Source organism: Macaca nemestrina, chromosome 5 (genome assembly GCF_043159975.1).
Source record: "Macaca nemestrina isolate mMacNem1 chromosome 5, mMacNem.hap1, whole genome shotgun sequence".
Classification (NCBI taxonomy): domain Eukaryota; kingdom Metazoa; phylum Chordata; class Mammalia; order Primates; family Cercopithecidae; genus Macaca; species Macaca nemestrina.
This window is the reverse complement of record NC_092129.1, coordinates 142,997,690-143,015,065: the sequence shown is the minus strand read 5'-3', so window position 1 is coordinate 143,015,065 and position 17,376 is coordinate 142,997,690. Positions and strand designations below refer to the sequence as shown.

Below are 17,376 nucleotides of genomic sequence, written 5' to 3'. Positions count from 1 at the left end.
TAAAGTCGTTTAGAGCACATCTCGGATCTCTGAGAAAGATATTGACAACAAATACCACCGGTATCATCCGTCACTATCTGCATCACCCCGCAACCTAGCTTTATGCCTAGGTGAGTGAATCTCAAACTTCAGTGTGCATCAGAATCACCTGAAGGGCTTTTTAGACTACAGATAGTTCTGATTCAATAGGTATGGGTGAGGCCTGAGAATGTGCGTGTCTAACAAGTGCCCAGGTAACGTTGATGCTGCTGGGTTATGGACCACACTTTGAGAACCACTGGCCTAGACAAAAGAGCAGGTGTCTATATAGCATGATTTTAGTCATTGAAAGGGCCTCTGTCCAAAAACTACTTCAGGAAGGAAACAGAAATAAAACTCGCTTTATAAGAAATAAAGCCCATCACTGTGCATTTAAGCAATAAAGGAAGGCTGACAGGTGCTAAAGGATCATCCTCTATCTGCTAATTCTCTTCCTCAACAAATACTAGGAGCATTTAATAGACACCTGACACTATTCTAGGAGCCAGAGACACAACAGTGAACAAAGGTAAAGAGGAGTCCTTGCCTCCATGAAGTTTAATTCACGAACAGGTGAGGCTCAAAGTGCCATGATGTGAACACCCCAGAAGCAGCCCTCAAACAGTAATGGGCAGGGGTGGTCAAGTACCCTGGCTTCTTTGCCCCTTGGGTGGGACAACTCTGAGACATGTTCCTAACAGTTCCCAGTGGGTACCAGTGGAAATAAGTCCCAGTTGCTTACAGTGGTAACCTGCTCTTTAAAAGACCCTAGCTTCCTTTCCTTCGCTTTCTCACTTCCCTACTGCCCTGCCGGTGCTTCCTGAACTCACCTCCCAAATACATTACTTTCCCTGGAATCCTAGCCTCAGGATCTGCCTCTGGGGGCACCAGCTTAAGAGATGTCTCTTCATGCTGAAGAATCACACTGCTCGTGTCAGTGCATCTCCGATCCACTGGTTGGTCTCTTTTATTATCTTAGGAAACCCACAACTAACTTTTTAATCCAAGTAATGCTTTTTATTTTACCGCTGACCCAGTAATTTTCACCCCTCACATGTACAATACTCTGTCAAGGAATCCTACTTCTTACAAGTAAATAGCTTCATGCAACTCTTATGCTTTTTTTATTCTATAGGTATTTTATCAAAAATTATGAATAACATAGTTACTATTACAAACATGATAGTATCATGCAATTTCTTGATCAATTATTCTTAAGAAGAGAGACCCAGATTTAGGCTCTCTTTTTACCAACAGTAATAAAATCTGTGTTTGAAATGTGCATCTTTAATACATTCTATACTTGTTACATCAACGGCTGTTTTCTTCACATTCGCCAGCTGTAGGTAGAATGGCAATGTTATCCCCTTCCTTGGTAAGTCCTTGATGGAGCTTGTCAAGGTCATCATCTTGTATAATTACATGGCTTTAAGCTGATGTTAGTGTTCCTGTTTTGAATCATAAGACCATGTTCTCAGCTGAAAATATAATTTTAAAATTGTTACACTTAAAATTTTAAATTTAAGTATAATCGTAAAGTCACAAAAGCGAGAAATGTAATGTTATCAGGAAATTCAGCATAGCAGCAAGTAAAGCCAAGTACAGGTTCCTGTTTATAAACAACGCATCTGGCAAAGTGCAATTGTGGCCAGAAGTTGAACAGATCTGGGGAACAGGCAATGAGTTTTTGTACAATTCAGTGGCGAACAATGTTTCCTGTAAACTTAGAAAAAAACAAAATGTCACTGGTGTTTTTGTGACTTTCAGATGGGATTAGTTTTATTGAATCCCATGGGGGAGAAGTTCCAGTGTAATAACTGAGATTGCCTAATTTACAGAATAAAAGAATATCACAGAACAAATGTCACTAAAATTTTTATAACTGAGGATTTTCTTAATGTTTTATTTTGAAATAATGATAAATTTACAGGAAGTCATAAAGAGAGTATACAATAGTTCTCTGTACCCCGTTTGCCCCAGTGGTTACATATTCCATAACTGTAGTACCTTTTCAAAACCAGGAAATTGACATTCGTACAATGTATGTGTATAGTTCTATGCCATTTTCTCACATGTGTAGAATCAAGCAATCACCACTGCCATCAAAATACAGAACTATTCCATCACTATAGAGATCTACTGGTGTTAACATTTTACCAGTTTGAATGAAGTGTAGAAACCTTACTTCCCTTAGGGCCCTCTTCTCTTTAAAACCCATAGGGGTGGAGTCATGGGTTTTTCCATGGTATCTGGATGGAGTAAGGCAACTAATATCTACAAGTTTTTTGTTTTGCTAGGCTGCCAGTCCCCTGGCCCTCTTGCTAGAGACAGTAGACTCTTCTTGAGGATTTTGTCTGAGCCCACTGGTGTTTCTGGGTGTCTGGTTTCTCCAGCATCCAATCTGGGCAGGTTGGTTAAGTGTCCCCGCTTTTTGCAGATATATGAGGGGAAAAGACCAAGGGGATTCACCATTCTGTCACTTCTCAGGTCCTGAGGTCTCTACCTAGGCTATCTTCTCTTCAACTTTCAGAGTCATGTTTCTTTGTATATGACATCCAGAGTATTCAGCTGTACTTAGTAAGGGGAATAGAGAGAAGTGTGTCTACTGTATCTTGGTCTGGAACCAGAGGTCAGTAGGCATGTTTTTTTAAGTGGCAAAGAAATTAAAGATCTCTAATTTTTTCATCCCTTACATTGAATAGGGCACTGACACTTGTAAAGTACATTGTTTCTTTTCATCCTTAAAACAACCTTGTAAACTTGGTGTTATTAGCATCCCCTTTCTCAGAAGGGATAACTGATTCAGAAGTGATATGTCTGATCCAAAGTCACATAGGGAGTTAGTCACAGGCTAGGCCCAGAATTGGATTATTTGACTTCATGCCAAATATTTTGAGCCACAAAAGGTAAAACCATGAGTAAACAGAAGTGAATAACTAAGATTTTTTTTAAGCCTCTTTTGTGAGCCCTCTTTTCCCTATTCTGGCCTCCTTGTCTTGAAAGAGCAGGATCTCTTCTCTGGTTGGATTAGCAGAACTGGGTGAGCTAGGCAACCCACAGCATTATCAGTAAAGCCCGTTTCCTAAAGAGCAACAGGTAAAAGTCCTGCTGGGCAATGACCCTGGTACAACTGAGAGTGTGGTACTGCCCTCTGCCATGAGAAAATCCCCTGCATCAAGCCTTGGCCTCCCACTCAGCAAAAGCATATGTGCAAAAGTAGTCAAGCACATCTTTTTCCAAATCTGAGAGGGTAGCTGTCTCTTTATAGTAAGAAGAGAGTGAAGGAAAAGAGAAATCTTCTTACTATAAATTGAAAGGCAGCTCCTGATACTGTTCATCACTGGTAAAATCAAAGGTTAACAAGTGGTGGCTCACAATGACTAAATAGCTTTCCAAAAGCCAACCTCATTGGCCTTATTGTAGTGTAGGTGCCTTAGCTGTTCAGTACCGGCTACAGGGACTGTGTCCTAGCATAGCCAGTCCTCCTGCCAAGGCACATTCTATTCATTTTGGCCAAACCATCATGTTCTTACAAAACAATGAATTTCCAAATTTTTGCAGAATACTCACTGCACATAAAGTAAATTTCCTACACCCCAAGCTTTTAGGTAAAACGTAGATCGGCACGGACATGTTTTCAACAACCCTGTATGCAAAGAGACAATGAAGCAGTATCTTCACAGCTTTGAGAGGAAGGAACTGTTAGCGTAGAGCGCTATACCCAGTCAAATGGCCGGGTAGAGCAGCCTCAACCTGCTGGGCTTAAGTGATTTTCCCACCTGAACCTCTTGGATAGTTGGAGCTATAGGCATGCACCACCACGCCCAGCTGATTTTTAAAATTATTTATAGAGACAAAAATCTAACTATGTTGCCCAGGCTGGTCTTGAACTCCTGGGCTCATTTAACTGTGAAGGGAAAGGAAAGACTTCAGAAAGTTCCCCAGTCCTGAATTTTTTCTAAGAGGTTATTAGAGGATGATTACCAAAAGGAATCTAAGAATTAGACATGAATACAAGAAACAGTGATAGACAAAGAAATAGTATAACTTTGAGATAATGAAAATAAATGTTAATAAATATCAGTTGATCTCCACAGTGAAAGTTGTAGAGGTGTAGGAGAGGCAAAGTAAAAGTATCCTAACATTCTTGACTAGAGAGAAGACAGAGAGAACGAGACAGAGACAGAGACAAAGTTTTTGATGTTGAGAAAAATACAAATGTTTAAATATCTGAATTTAAACTAGAGCTGTTGAAGTACAATGCACAACTTGAGAAAGAAAATGGAGGCAGCAACAACAGTCAAACCAACAAAAAGCAAGAAAGGAAAAAAATTAGGAAGTACTAAAAAGAGGAGAAAGAAAATAACATACGAGGAATAGCTCCAAATTACGGTGATCATAATAAAGATAAACTGGTTAAAGTAACTAATTCAAGATCAAGAACTGTGGGTTTAGCTAAAAAGGCAAAAGCAGCTGTATTTTATTTATCAGGCCCATTCTTAAAAACAAAATGTCACAAGGCAGTTGAACTAGGAGAAGGAGAAAGATAAGACAAAGACTGACAGAAAAAAAAATAGCAAAACTAATTTCAGGGAAAAAAAAAGAATACAAGGAGAAAAGTAATAGAAAGGATAAAGAGGAATATTTCTTATTGATAAAAGATAAATCCCACCAGGGCCAACGTGAGCTGCTTGGATAAAAGTGCTCTTGCCTGTCATTTTTGAAATCTTGTTATCGTGGAGTTTGTCACATCAGTGGATAAAACGAAGCCCTGCCTGCATGGAGCTTTGCTTTAGTGGAGGCAAACAGACACAAAAACTAATATAGAATTAAACGGTATAATATGTCAGGACCAGGCGTGGTGGCTCACGCCTGTCATCCTAGCACTTTGGGAGGCTAAAGTGGGTGGATCACGAGGTCAGGAGTTCAAGACGAGCCTGGCCAAGATGGTGAAACCCGTCTCACAAGACAGAAAACCAAATACCGCGTGTTCTCACTCATAGGTGGGAACTGAACATTGAAAACACTTGGACACAGGGTGGGGAACATCACACCCCAGAGCCTGTCGTGGGGTGGGGGACAGGGGGAGGAAAAGCATTAGGAGAAATACTTAATGTAAATGATGAGTTCATGAGTGCAGCACACCAACATGGCACATGTATACCTATGTAACAAACCTGCACGTTGAGCACATGTACCCTAGAACTTAAAGTAAAATAATAACTAAATAAATGTCAGATGGTGATACGTGCTAAAATAAATAAAGTCAAATAGGGAAGGATAACGAGGTGCAATTTTAAATAAGGTACTACAGGAAGGCCTTACTGAGAAAGCTGCTGTGAGCAAAACTTTCAAGTTGCTGAGGGAGAAACCATGCAGATTTCTGAGGGAAGAGCATTGCAGACAGAGGGAACAGCAAGAGGAAATGGTCACCGCATACAATTAAAACCGCCTAAGTTAACTGAGAAGGAACGGAGAACCAGGAGAGTGTGACAAGTGAAGAAAGTATTTGGAGGACGGAGTGATCGACTGTGTCAAAATGGCAGACATATCAAATAGCATGAGGACTGGGAAATGATCATTATTAAATTTAGCAAATAGAATTCCTAGTTGACTTTGACAAAAACAATTTCAGTGAGGCAGTGGAGGCCAAAGCATGATAAGAACAGGGTTTGGGAGAGGAATTGAAGTAGTGAATATAGTAGGCCATTTCAAAGATATTTTCTGTAAAGGAAAGCTGAAGAAAAGGGCAGTAGCTGGAGGAGAAAGTGGGCTCAACATGAGAGTCTGTAGCGGAAGGAAAACCCAGGCATCCATGAAGAAGAAACTTAAGGTTCCCTTCCTGAATGATGTTAGGAACTGTAAAAATAAAACACATGAAACTAGCTATCTGAAAAATGACACAACCCAAATGATTGCTAAAAAGACGGGAATTTCAGAAATGTTTGACATCTAATCAAGGAGACTTGAATTTTATCTAAAGAGGTGTTATCGGATTCTAAAATAGTTTAAGCCTACTTGATTGTAGGTTACCTAATGAAGGAAGGCTGTATTAAAAAGAGAAGGGCTTGGTTTGCATAGGATTCATAAAACAGGAGTTTGAGAGACAAAATGTAGCACTGCGTTCCCAGCAATGTCCACTAAAAAGGGTGTACTGATGAGTAGACTTGAAAACTGGGTTCATTTAGCAGGTATAATTTTCATTATTTCACTGTAACAATGAATATATCTTGGGATTATCATTAGGTTATTAACATCATCCAAATGATTTCAGATCAGAAAGCAAGCTTATTAGCAGTAGTTTTCTAAATGGATTCCCTATAAGAGGACTGTGTGCTTATCAAAGAGCTTGAGTGTCTTAGTCCCTAGGAGACTGCCAATACATATTAATAAATTGGCACTCTGATTTATTTGGTACTCTCATGTGAGTTTAGTTCTAGTAGTCAGCAGCCTGGAATTATCTAGATATATTAAAGCAAAGGGCCAAGCTTTGAAATGACACTGAGGTAGAGCAGGGCCAGCATTATTAGGCAGCCTCTCAGGTACCACCCATACCTATCCTTTGTCCATCTAACTGTATGTTTGAAGTACTGTACTGTACTGAGGAAAGAACACTGAACTTAGCAGTCCAAAAATCATCTAGGACTCTGCCACCACTACCCATGCAACCCTGAGTAGTGTCACTTCATTTCTGTGATCCTCGGTTTATATATCTTTACAAATAGGAGTAACAATAGCTAGTCTATCTCACTGTGTTATTTTGTTTTGTTTTGAGACTCAGAATCTAAATCTAAAACAAATGGTTATAGGAACAGAAGGTATTAATGCTATCATCATTACATGTCCTGCAGCCTAAGTATATAATTCATATACTTAAGCACACTACCACAGTTATCTGAGAACTGAAGACAACGTGAAAAGCCACGAGCCCACTGAACAAAATATGGGAAATCCTACCTCCCAGCAACTGGTTTGGCAATGTTTTCAAAAATGGTCTCTTGCTTTGCATCCTGATCAAAAATTCTTTGAAATCTGCAATGTGAAAAATAGTAATTATTTAAAAGCTGCACCTCCAAACACTACCAGATTAATAAACCTTGTTTTTCTAAAAGCTTTATAAATTACCCCATATTTACATCACTGGGCTTACCTAACTTAGCACAATGTTTGCCCTGTAGTCTCAACCACACTGTGCTGTTGTACTCCTGTATACAAATGGTGGGTAAACAGTATTGCTTTGACAAGATCTGCACAATAAATCCCTCTGAAAAGCTACAGCAGCTTTGAACCAAATAACAAATTGTCTGCTTTTTAGCTCTCAAGAGGGACAGTGTCTACAATTGGCAAGAAATTCAAAACTAGATAGCTGCATGAAATGGAAATCCAAGAACAGGATATAAACAGCCAAGGAACTTCTGCTGTCTGACCTGGGGGAAAAGAACGCAACTGTGAATTGTATGACTATTGAACTTAGCTTTAGTATTTTGAACTAAAGTTTATTTTTCCACTAATTTGGTGCTATATCCTAGCATCAACCATTTAATTCTCAGCATGGTTTTGTTTCATTTTGTTGACCATGAGTCAAAAGTCAAAAAGTAAATTACGATAGACCTGTCCTGCAAAGAGAAGGTTTAATCAGATTGGCAATGGCTTAGGGGAAGGGGGTGGACGTATGGTGTCAATTTCACTCTTCTTGCAATGCTACTCTGACTTAGCTTAGTACTGGATTACAAGCACAGTGGAACACTTGGGGTAGAAGACACAGAATCTATGTTTTTTTGTTTTGTTTTGTTTTGTTTTGTTTTTGAGATGGAGTCTCACTCTGTCACCCAGGCTGGAGTGCAGTGGCGTGATCTGGGCTCACTGCAACCTCCGCCTCCCAGGTTCAAGCGATTCTCCTGCCTCAGCCTCCCGAGTAGCTGAGATTACAGGCGCGCCACCACACCTGGCTAATTTTTGTATTTTTAGTAGAGACAGAGTTTAGTAGAGACAGCTGACTTGCCTCCATTTTAGAGAAGCAAACAATGAAAGATACAAAGAGATAATCTAAGGCACTCTGGCTAGTATGTCATTTAGCAGGGAAGATTATGTTTTAGACAGTAATATTTACTGTTTAGTGTGTCCAGACTGCTTCTCAGAACTCTACAGATGTATCACAGCTTCAGATATGAACACCAACATAACACAGAGGTCAACATAACACATAGCTGCTGAATTGCTCTTCAGAGCACTGTGTAGTATGAGGTCTGAGCACATATTCTCAGCTTTTGAGAATTATGATAAGGCTGGTTCACTTCTTTTATCAAATGGGTGATGACTGGGTGAATCAATTAGCCATTGTCTACCCCATTTCCTTAAAAAAAGAGTAATTATATCTACTACCATGTAAATAAAAGAGATGGCAGAAGTTTTAAAGAAGGCAGTGAATCACACACAGAATACCTTCTGAAAGGTACCTTGTGTAAAAGTAATGAGATAGCATTTTCATTTCTAATTCATCTATTCATTCCACAAACACATACTGAGGGCCTACCATGTACCAGTCACTTCTAACAAGATTTAAATTAAACTAAAATGTAATTTTAGTATAATATCTATAAAGCATATTGAATTCCTTGGGGAAAAATGACATCCTCCACTATTTAAAATAACAGGTGGTAGAAACACAAGCAATCCAGATCTCTCTTTTTATTGACTTTTCCCCATACATTTTAGAGAACGATGTTAGCACCCAAGTTTACAATAAACCATTAATTATATATTAAACATCAAATGTCATCATCCCAAAATATTGCATTGTATACAATGTAGTTGCATAGTAATCTGAAAAGGCATTTTGATCAGCTGTCTTCTGAAAACTACTGAAGAGCACAACAGAACCACAGAGTTAGAAGGGATTTTAACGCGTTCAGTCTAACGATTAACAGAGGAAGAAGTCGAGATCCACAGAGATAAAGTAATTACTCAGAGTCTTAGAGCTCATCAATAATATGCCTTGTGACATAACTTAAGTTTCCTGATTCTTCGGAGGTCCTTTCATTTGTTAGGAACTTGAGAAGGCTTTTTCTAAACTCCATTTCAAACTCAGCATATGCTGACTTCTTCCCACCCTAAAGAATGGTGCACTTCCTGTGCTCTTCCTCATCCCGGAAAACAGCTCTACCCCTCTAAATGTTCAGTCCAGAACCATTAGGATCTGCTTGACTCCTCTGTTTCTACTACACTCTATGTCCAATCCATCCGCAGACTGTCAGCTGAGACCTTCACAATACATCCAGAATTCAATTATTTCTGTTACCACCTTGGTCCACGCTACCATGATTTCTTGCCTGGTCTCTCTTGCAATAGCCTAACTAGTCTCCTTTTCCCCCTTCCAGCCTGCTTTCCACATGTCAATAAGAGGGATCCTGCTAACTTCCAGCCATGTCAATAAGAGGGATCCTGCTAAAACATAAGTGAGATAATTTCATTCTTCTGCTCAAAGCCCTCCATTGCCTTCTCATGGCACTTTGGGGAAAAGTTCGAGTCCTCACAATGACTTATAGGGCTCTATGTGATCTGGCCATTCTGCTGCCTCATGCTTACTCTACTCCTCATGCTTACTCTACTCATGCTTACTCCCCTCTACCTCTTGCTTACTCCCCCCTACCTCTTGCTTACCCTACTCCAGCCACATAGATCACATTTTCTCAAACATGCCGGACATTCTCCCCATTAGGGATTCCACTCTTGCTATTCCCTTGGCCTGAAAGTCTCATCCCTTAGATACTTGAATGGCTGGCTTCCTCACCTCCATCAAGTCTTTGCTAAAATGTTCCTTTACTGTACGCCTTCCCTGACCTACTAAATGTTACAATCATTCCTCTCCTTCATCCCAGCACTCCTCATTCCCCTTCATCCACCGTCATCCCAGCACTCCTCATTCCCCTTCATCCCCCGTCATCCCAGCACTCCTCATTCCCCTTCTTTGTCACACTTTTCTCCGTGGCACGCAGTACCTTCTGACGTACATGTTGCTTACTGATCTTCTCCTCTGTCTCCTCCCACTAAAATGTAAGCTCCCTAAGCGCAGGAGCTTTGCTGTGTTCCCTGCCGTATTCCTAGTGATTAAAACAGCTCACGGTGGGTAGCCAATAAGTATTGATTGGTTGAATAAATGTTCCTGGGGGAAAACAGCCTTTAAAATGCTTAAATATTTATCTCTGAACATATGTGTAAATTGAATATTTTATTAATTTTTAATTTTGAATATTAAAGCCGATATTTTCAATTCAGAGATTTAAAAATAAGCCAATGGTGCTTTTTCAACAATTTCACTCTGTTTGTATCTATGTAATTTAAAGAATACTTTGTGGCCAGGTGCAGTGGCTTACGTCTGTAATCCCAACATTTTGGGAGGCCAACGCAGGCGGATCACGTGAGGTCAGGAGTTCGAGACCAGCCTGGCCAAGGTGGTGAACCCCTGGCTCTACTAAAAATGTAAACAACATTAGCTGGGTGTGGTGTGCATGCCTGTAGTCCCACCAACTCAGGAGGCTGAGGCAGGAGAATTGCTTGAACCTGGGAAGCAGAGGTTGCAGTGAGCCAAGATCGCACCACTGCACTCCAGCCTGGGTGATACAGTGAGACTCCATCTCAAAAAAAAAAAGAATACTTTGGAAAGGGTCCATAGAGACATAGTAAACTGTTCTTATCAATAAAATGGAATCAAGCTGAATAAAATCTTTCAGCAAACTGTTGTTTTATGTAATAGATTTTGGGCTAGGCCAGCTGGTAACAAGTCACAATTGTGAAGGTATGTAGCATGCTTACATCAGTGGGAGAATGTCCTCTTCAGAAAAAGCAAAGCAGGGGCGAGGCGCGGTGTCTCACGCCTGTAATCCCAGCACTTTGGGAGGCCAAGGAGGGTCAGAACGCTTGAGCCCAGGAGTTCAAGACCAGCCTGGGCAACATGGTAAAACCCAGTCTCCACCAAAAAAAAAAATTAGCTAGATGTGGTGGTGTACACCTGTAGTCTTACTACAGGTTGAGGTGGGAGAATCACCTGAGCCCTGAAGGTCAGAGCTGCAGTGAAATGAGATTGTACTACTCCACTCCAGCCTGGGTGACAGAGTGAAACCCTGTCTCAAAAACAAAACAAAAAAGAAAGAAAGAAGAAGAAAAGCAGAGGTTATAGGGCTGTTCCTTAAAGGATATAATGAAAGACAATGGGGAGACACAAAGACAAGGTGAGGACCGCCCCACTAGGTAACAACAAATTAGCGAGCCCTACTTGTACTTACGTAAAAGAAGACACAATAAGAAAATGAGATGGAAGTGGAGGGAGAGATGTATATTATATATGAAAGACAAAAAGTAGAGTTATGAAGACCAAGGAGAATTCTTTATGAGACAACAAAAAAAGCAAATAAGAATTTAAAAAGAAAAAGGCCGGATGCGGTGGCTCATGCCTGTAATCCCAGCACTTTGAGAGGCTGAGACAGGTGGATCACTTGAGATCAGAAGTTCAAGACCAGGCTGGTCCACCTGGCGAAACCCTGTCTCTACTAAAAATACAAAAATTAGCTGGGCATGGTGGCAGGTGCCTGTAATCCCCGTTACTTGGGAGGCTGAGGCAGGAGAATTGCTTGAACCCGGGAGGCGGAGGATGCAGGGAGCCAAGATGGTGCCATGGCACTCCAGCCTGGGCAACAGAGCAAGACTCTGTTTCAAAAAAAAAACAAAAGAATTTTAAATTAAAAAAAAAGAAAGAGAGAGGAACAACAACAAAAAAATCTGGGATAGTTTTATCCAAAAGGGGAAAGGCAGGAATAGTCTCAAAACAGGGCCTTTGAGAAACAGTCTAAAGATACATTGAAGAGAACAATTAGGATTCTTTCAGCAGGATCCAGAAATCCATCACCAAAGTTTGGGCCAGAGATCAAAGACGGATTTAATTTGGGCTCAAACTTCTCCAGAAATCAAAAGTGGAGATTAAAAGAAATAGATTAATCTGAAAATGGAGAATAAAGAGAATGTGAAATAGCTATAATCCCTAAATTCAAGACCTAGCTACTAAAGGAATATTCAGACCAAAGGCACTGATGACCATCCAATGGTAGCTGTTTGGTATTTTTCAAATGAGCCAGTATATTTCAGCACTGCCCAAGAGAAATATAATGGCATTCATCAGCGTGAGAGCATATGTAATTTAAAATTTTCTACTAGCCACATTTTTTAAAAAGCAAAAAGGTTAGTTGGGCATGGTGGTGCATGCCTGCAGTTCCAGCTATTCAGGAGGCTAAGGTGGGAGAATCACTGGAGCCCAGCAGTTCAAGGCCACAGTGAACTATGAGTCCACCACTGCCCTCCAGCCTGGGAGACAGAGCAGGACCCCTTCTTTAAATTTAAAATAAAATTAATAAAACTTTAAGAAACTAAAAGAAACAGCTGAAATTAATTTTAATAATATACTTTTAACCAAAGTTGGGAGTTTCATGTACCAAAATGTTACAATTTCAGTAAATAATCAATATGAAAAAAGTCTTGAGATATTTTACATTCTTTTTTCTTCAGGCTAAGTCTTCCAAAATCCTTTTTTTTTTTTGAGATGGAGTTCTGCTCTTGTTGCCCAGGCTGGAGTGCAATGGAGCGATCTCGGCTCACCACAACCTCTCCCTCCTGGGTTCAAGCAATTCTCTTGCCTCAGCTTCCCGAGTAGCTGGGATTACAGGCATGCACCACCATGCCTGGCTAATTTTGTATTTTTAGTAGAGACAGAGTTTCTCCATGTTGAGGCTGGTCTCGAGCTCCTGACCTCAGGTGATCTGCCTGCCTCAGCCTCCCAAAGTGCTGGGATTACAGGCATGAGCCACTGTGCCCGGCCCCTTAATACGTTTTATACTTTACAGCACATCTCAATTCGGGTTGAACATACTTCAAGTGTTCAAGAACCACATGTGGCTTGTGGCTATTATATTGGACAGAACAGATATACAGTATACATATGTGCATATGAGGTCTAAATATCATGTATATTATAAAGAAGGCTTACCTACACAGCACACAAATGATACTGTAAGTTCTTACCTTCAGTGAAGTTTAATCATGCATTGGAACTTTCTGTAAGTGCTAAACCATAGTGGGTTGAGTAGGAAAATACTAGATAAACAGAGGTAGTAAAGAAAGGCTGGAATCTTGGAATACAATCTCAGATATAGAAATACACATTATTGGCTGGGCGCAGTGGCTCACACCTGTAATCCCAGCATTTTGGGAGGCCAAGGCAGGTGGATCACGAAGTCAAGAGATCGAGACCATCCTAGCCAACATGGTGAAACCCCGTCTCTACCAACAATACAAAAATTAGCCAGGCGTGGTGGCGTGTGCCCGTAATCCCAGCTACTCAGAAGGCTGAGGCAGGAAAATCGCTTGAACCCAGGAGGCAGAGGTTGCAGTAAGCCGAGATCGCACCACTACACTCAAGCCTGGAGACAAAGCGAGATTCTGTCTCAAAAAAAAAAAAAAAAAAGAAAAAAAGAAATACACATTGTTTTTTACCTTGGGCACAGCAGTAAAAAGACAACTTGAGTTCAATCTACTAGGTGAGACAAAGAGTTGCATTACATTTTCCACAAGAAATGGTGCTAATTATTTCACAATGAATATTAATATAGTACAGTAGTTCAATAATGAAATGGAAATGAAAAGGGAGAAAGAAAAACTTACTTAAATTTGTAGCTTTCTCGCTTATTATTCACAAACCCATCTGCCAAATCACGTGGTAAGATAATTTCCAAGCTAGGTATTAATTTTTCATCTTCATCTATGGAATAAATCTGCAAATGTGAAGACAACAAATGGATATAAAATGGTGAAATTATGGCTTGAACTATGACCATGTTATTATGACTTGTAACGATATGAAAATTATAGTCTTAAGATTAAAAAGTCATAATATCATATAATTTGAATAATTTTTCTCTTTGAACTGTGTGTAGATTCAGACAAATATATGGAACTGAACCAGAAGTAAAACCTAAATTAATGCTATATCAAAGTCAGATCATCTTTGAATGATCTAACATTCAAATATGCACATTTGAATATCTCTGTTATTATTGTCATTGAGAAACTAATAGCCCTGAAAACAACATTTTATCTAAGTATTGCTTTAGTATTATGTATCAGGAGTTAACATTTTACTACAATCAATAAGCATTTCTGAGCATTTACAAAATACCAGAGATAAAAGGACTAGGTTTGGAGCCATCTCAGATAGCTCACCAAGAATGCTCTAATTCAAGTTATGTTCAAAGAAGCCTGAGGTTCCATGAGACATTTTCAGGCATTTGATAAGAGAGATGTGGCTTCAAAAGACACATGTAATTCATGTATTTGATGTCATTTTCAAGGTTCTCATTCCAGCTCAGCCACTAATTAGCAAGTGACCTGGGAGAAATCCTTTAGCCTTTCTAAGCTGATATGGAAATACAGGGTCTTAACCAACATCCTTAGGACTGTAAAATTCTCTGATTCTCTTCCTGGTTTCCTACTCCATCATTTATTGGCCAGGAAAATTAAGAGTCAAGCCTATAAAGAGGTCATGTAGAATAAATAAAAGCATAAGATTTGTTGTCCCAAGACTTGGGTCCAACACTGAGCTCAATTTACCAGCTGTGTGACCAGCTACCATTTTCAGAATTGAGGTTCCTTATACATAAAATGAGGAAAACAGAATTACCTCCTTTACAAGATTGCTGTGGGGATCAAGTGATGTAATGGAAATGGAAGTATTTTGTAATGCACCATTGGAAAAAAAAAAAGTCATTAGATTAAAAAAAAAAAAAACAACTTCTTGTCTTTTACCAGGAAATAAAATTCTTTCTAACAGGCAATACTTCCTGTTTAAGACCCATGCTTAAACAGGATGCTTGGTTATGGGGAAAAAGTCATATTCCTAAGCAAGTAAAAGCCTACCTAAATCTCCAGAAAGTTTGAATAATTTTCTAAGCATATTTTTATTGAAACTTCTCATTTAAAATGTGAAGAACTCATGCAGAAAAGTCATTACATAAACTAAAGTATTTGTAGAACGCAATGGCATCAGGTTCAAGGCTTTCTGGCTAGGTTTTCTCAAGAGAGATTTAAAAAGTATATCCTGTTGGGCACTACATTTAAAAAAAAAAGTTTTATAGCCAGACAGGTGAGTGAAGGGGGTGTATAAGACATGAAACATACAAGAGTGAGGAGTTACACCCATTTTTTAAAATTCTATATTTCTCTGCTCAGCAGACAGAAAAGAATATTAACTGCAGTTAATGACCCTCCACTACTCTAATTAAGACACTCTTTGAGGCCTTAAGAAAAGTCCCTTAGAACCAGGTCACTTGTTTAGTGTAATATTGGCTTTCTATCCTTAGTCATAAAAATATTATTTGAGACAGGGAAGTTTTTTTTAGAAGTAGATAACAGATTGATGGGTGCAGCAAACCAACATGGTACATCTATACCTATGTAACAAACCTGCACGTTCTGTACATGTACCCTAGGACTTAAAAGTATAACAAATTTTAAAAAATAAAACAAATGTTCTAAAATTGAAAAAAAAATTACAGCTCTGCCACTCCCCAGCTGGGTACCTTGGTCACATTATTTATCCTAAAACTCAGTTTCCTAATCTGTAAAATGAGGAAAATGACACCAACCTTGCAGGGTTCTTTTGAGAATGAGAGATAATGCAGGTAAAGCACCTGTCAGGTGGCCATTTCTCAAGATACATAAGAATGACTATGCTCCCTTCTAGGCAGAAGAGAGGATGTTTTGAAACATTTAAGAAGCATACAAAGTGCCGGGCGCGGTGGCTCACGCCTGTAATCCCAGCACTTTGGGAGGCCGAGGCGGGCGGATCCCGAGATCAGGAGATCGAGACCATCCTCGCTAACACGGTGAAACCCCGTCTCTACTAAAAATACAAAAAATTAGCTGGGCGTGGTGGCGGGCACCTGTAGTCCCAGCTACTCGAGAGGCTGAGGCAGGAGAATGGCGAGAATCCGGGAGGCGGAGCTTGCAGAGAGCCAAAGACGAGATGCACCACTGCACTCCAGCCTGGGTGACAGAGCAAGACTCCATCTCGACAAAAAAAAAAAAAAAAAGAAGAAGCATACAAAGTATCATTGCTCAGAGTCAGGACAATGTCTTAACCTTTTTTATACCTTTCTGAATTTAGCACACTAGAGGAAGCACCTAGTAAATATTTGTTTCTGAATGAAGTACACATGAGTATTCTTCGGGTCGGGATGCTAAAGCATCTACCTAAATCTATTAATACAAGGAGTATATGTAAAGGTTCACGTTTATGTTGGAGAATAACAACAGAGTCAACAAGTTACTGAGGCCCCACTGGGTACAAAGTACTACATATGTGTATGCTTTGTGCATTTGTGTCTATCTATATTTGTATTATTTCAGAGGTACATAAACATGCATCTCTTCCTTGCACGTTTTGCCCGAGTGCCAAAACGTACCTTTGAGTGTATCTGCATGTGCGGTGCTGCGTGAGTTTCTCAGAAAGGTGCTGTAAGTGCTTACGTGTAGTTGAAGCGCACGCTATACAGGCATACTGAACATGCACCAGTCTGCCCCCGCGTGAACACGTGTGCCTGGCTGCAAAAAAATATGGCTCCGTGCCGGGTCTGCGCCGTGCCAGGTGGGAGTGGCCTAGCTGTCAGTCGCGTCGCTGACAGCAGGACAGCAGTGTGCGACGGTCTTCGCGGCTGCAGGGCTCCTCGGACAGTGTGTGCGAGATTCTGGGCGGCCTCGGCGCCCGCCAGCAAGCCCCTCACCTCCGCCCAGCCCCTTCGCGTGCCGCCCGACCCCAGCCCAGGAGGCCCCGCCGCGCCGGCGCCCCGGAGGCTCCAGTCCGTACCCCTTGTTGGTGCTTCCGGACAGGGGGCTTCACTCTTGCGAATATCTGGATCGTCTGCTTCACCATCTCCTCCCTGGCTCTGCAATGACCCTTGACCTCTCTCAGGCCCTGGTTGCCAAAACTAACTCCCACCACCTCCGGCGACCCACAGTCTTAGCAACAGTAGCTAGGGACACTAGCCAGTGAGCACCGTGGCAGCCAGGATCCCGCCTCCTCCCTCTAATTGGTCGCGACCCAAAGGAAGCTACTAAGGGGCGGGGCTGCGGCGGGGCTAGGGCGGGGTGGGCGGGGGGGTGAGGGGAGAGCGCCGCGCATGCGCAGGAGCGAGTGTCTGGGCTCTGGGTTTTGCACCAGACCGGGCCTGGACAGCGTGGTTAAAGGGTAACAACCACCATGCTTTGCCCCGCCCCGCTCATTCACCCATTTTATTCTCCATGCCCTTGCCTTAAAAA

At 40.9% G+C, this 17,376-nt stretch overlaps 1 protein-coding gene across 8 annotated transcripts in view; it reads right to left on the bottom strand.

Moving 5' to 3' along the window:
* Positions 1–17,142, bottom strand: part of LOC105489673 (kinesin family member 6) — a 388,549-nt gene extending 371,407 nt beyond the window's left edge. For 2 of the 8 annotated variants that reach the window (XM_071097102.1, XM_071097101.1), the window contains exons 1-3: positions 16,925–17,127; positions 13,726–13,835; positions 6,976–7,050 (exon numbers count right to left, since the gene is read on the bottom strand). In XM_071097102.1, the coding sequence (XP_070953203.1) occupies positions 6,976–7,050; positions 13,726–13,835; positions 16,925–16,990 (251 nt within the window). In that variant the 5' untranslated portion in view covers positions 16,991–17,127. Of the gene's footprint in view, positions 1–6,975; positions 7,051–13,725; positions 13,836–16,523; positions 16,827–16,924 lie in introns of those variants that run through there. The other 6 variants (XM_071097098.1, XM_071097100.1, XM_024795332.2 and 3 more) reach the window with 5 other exon arrangements.
* Between the last annotated feature and the right edge of the window lie 234 nt (positions 17,143–17,376).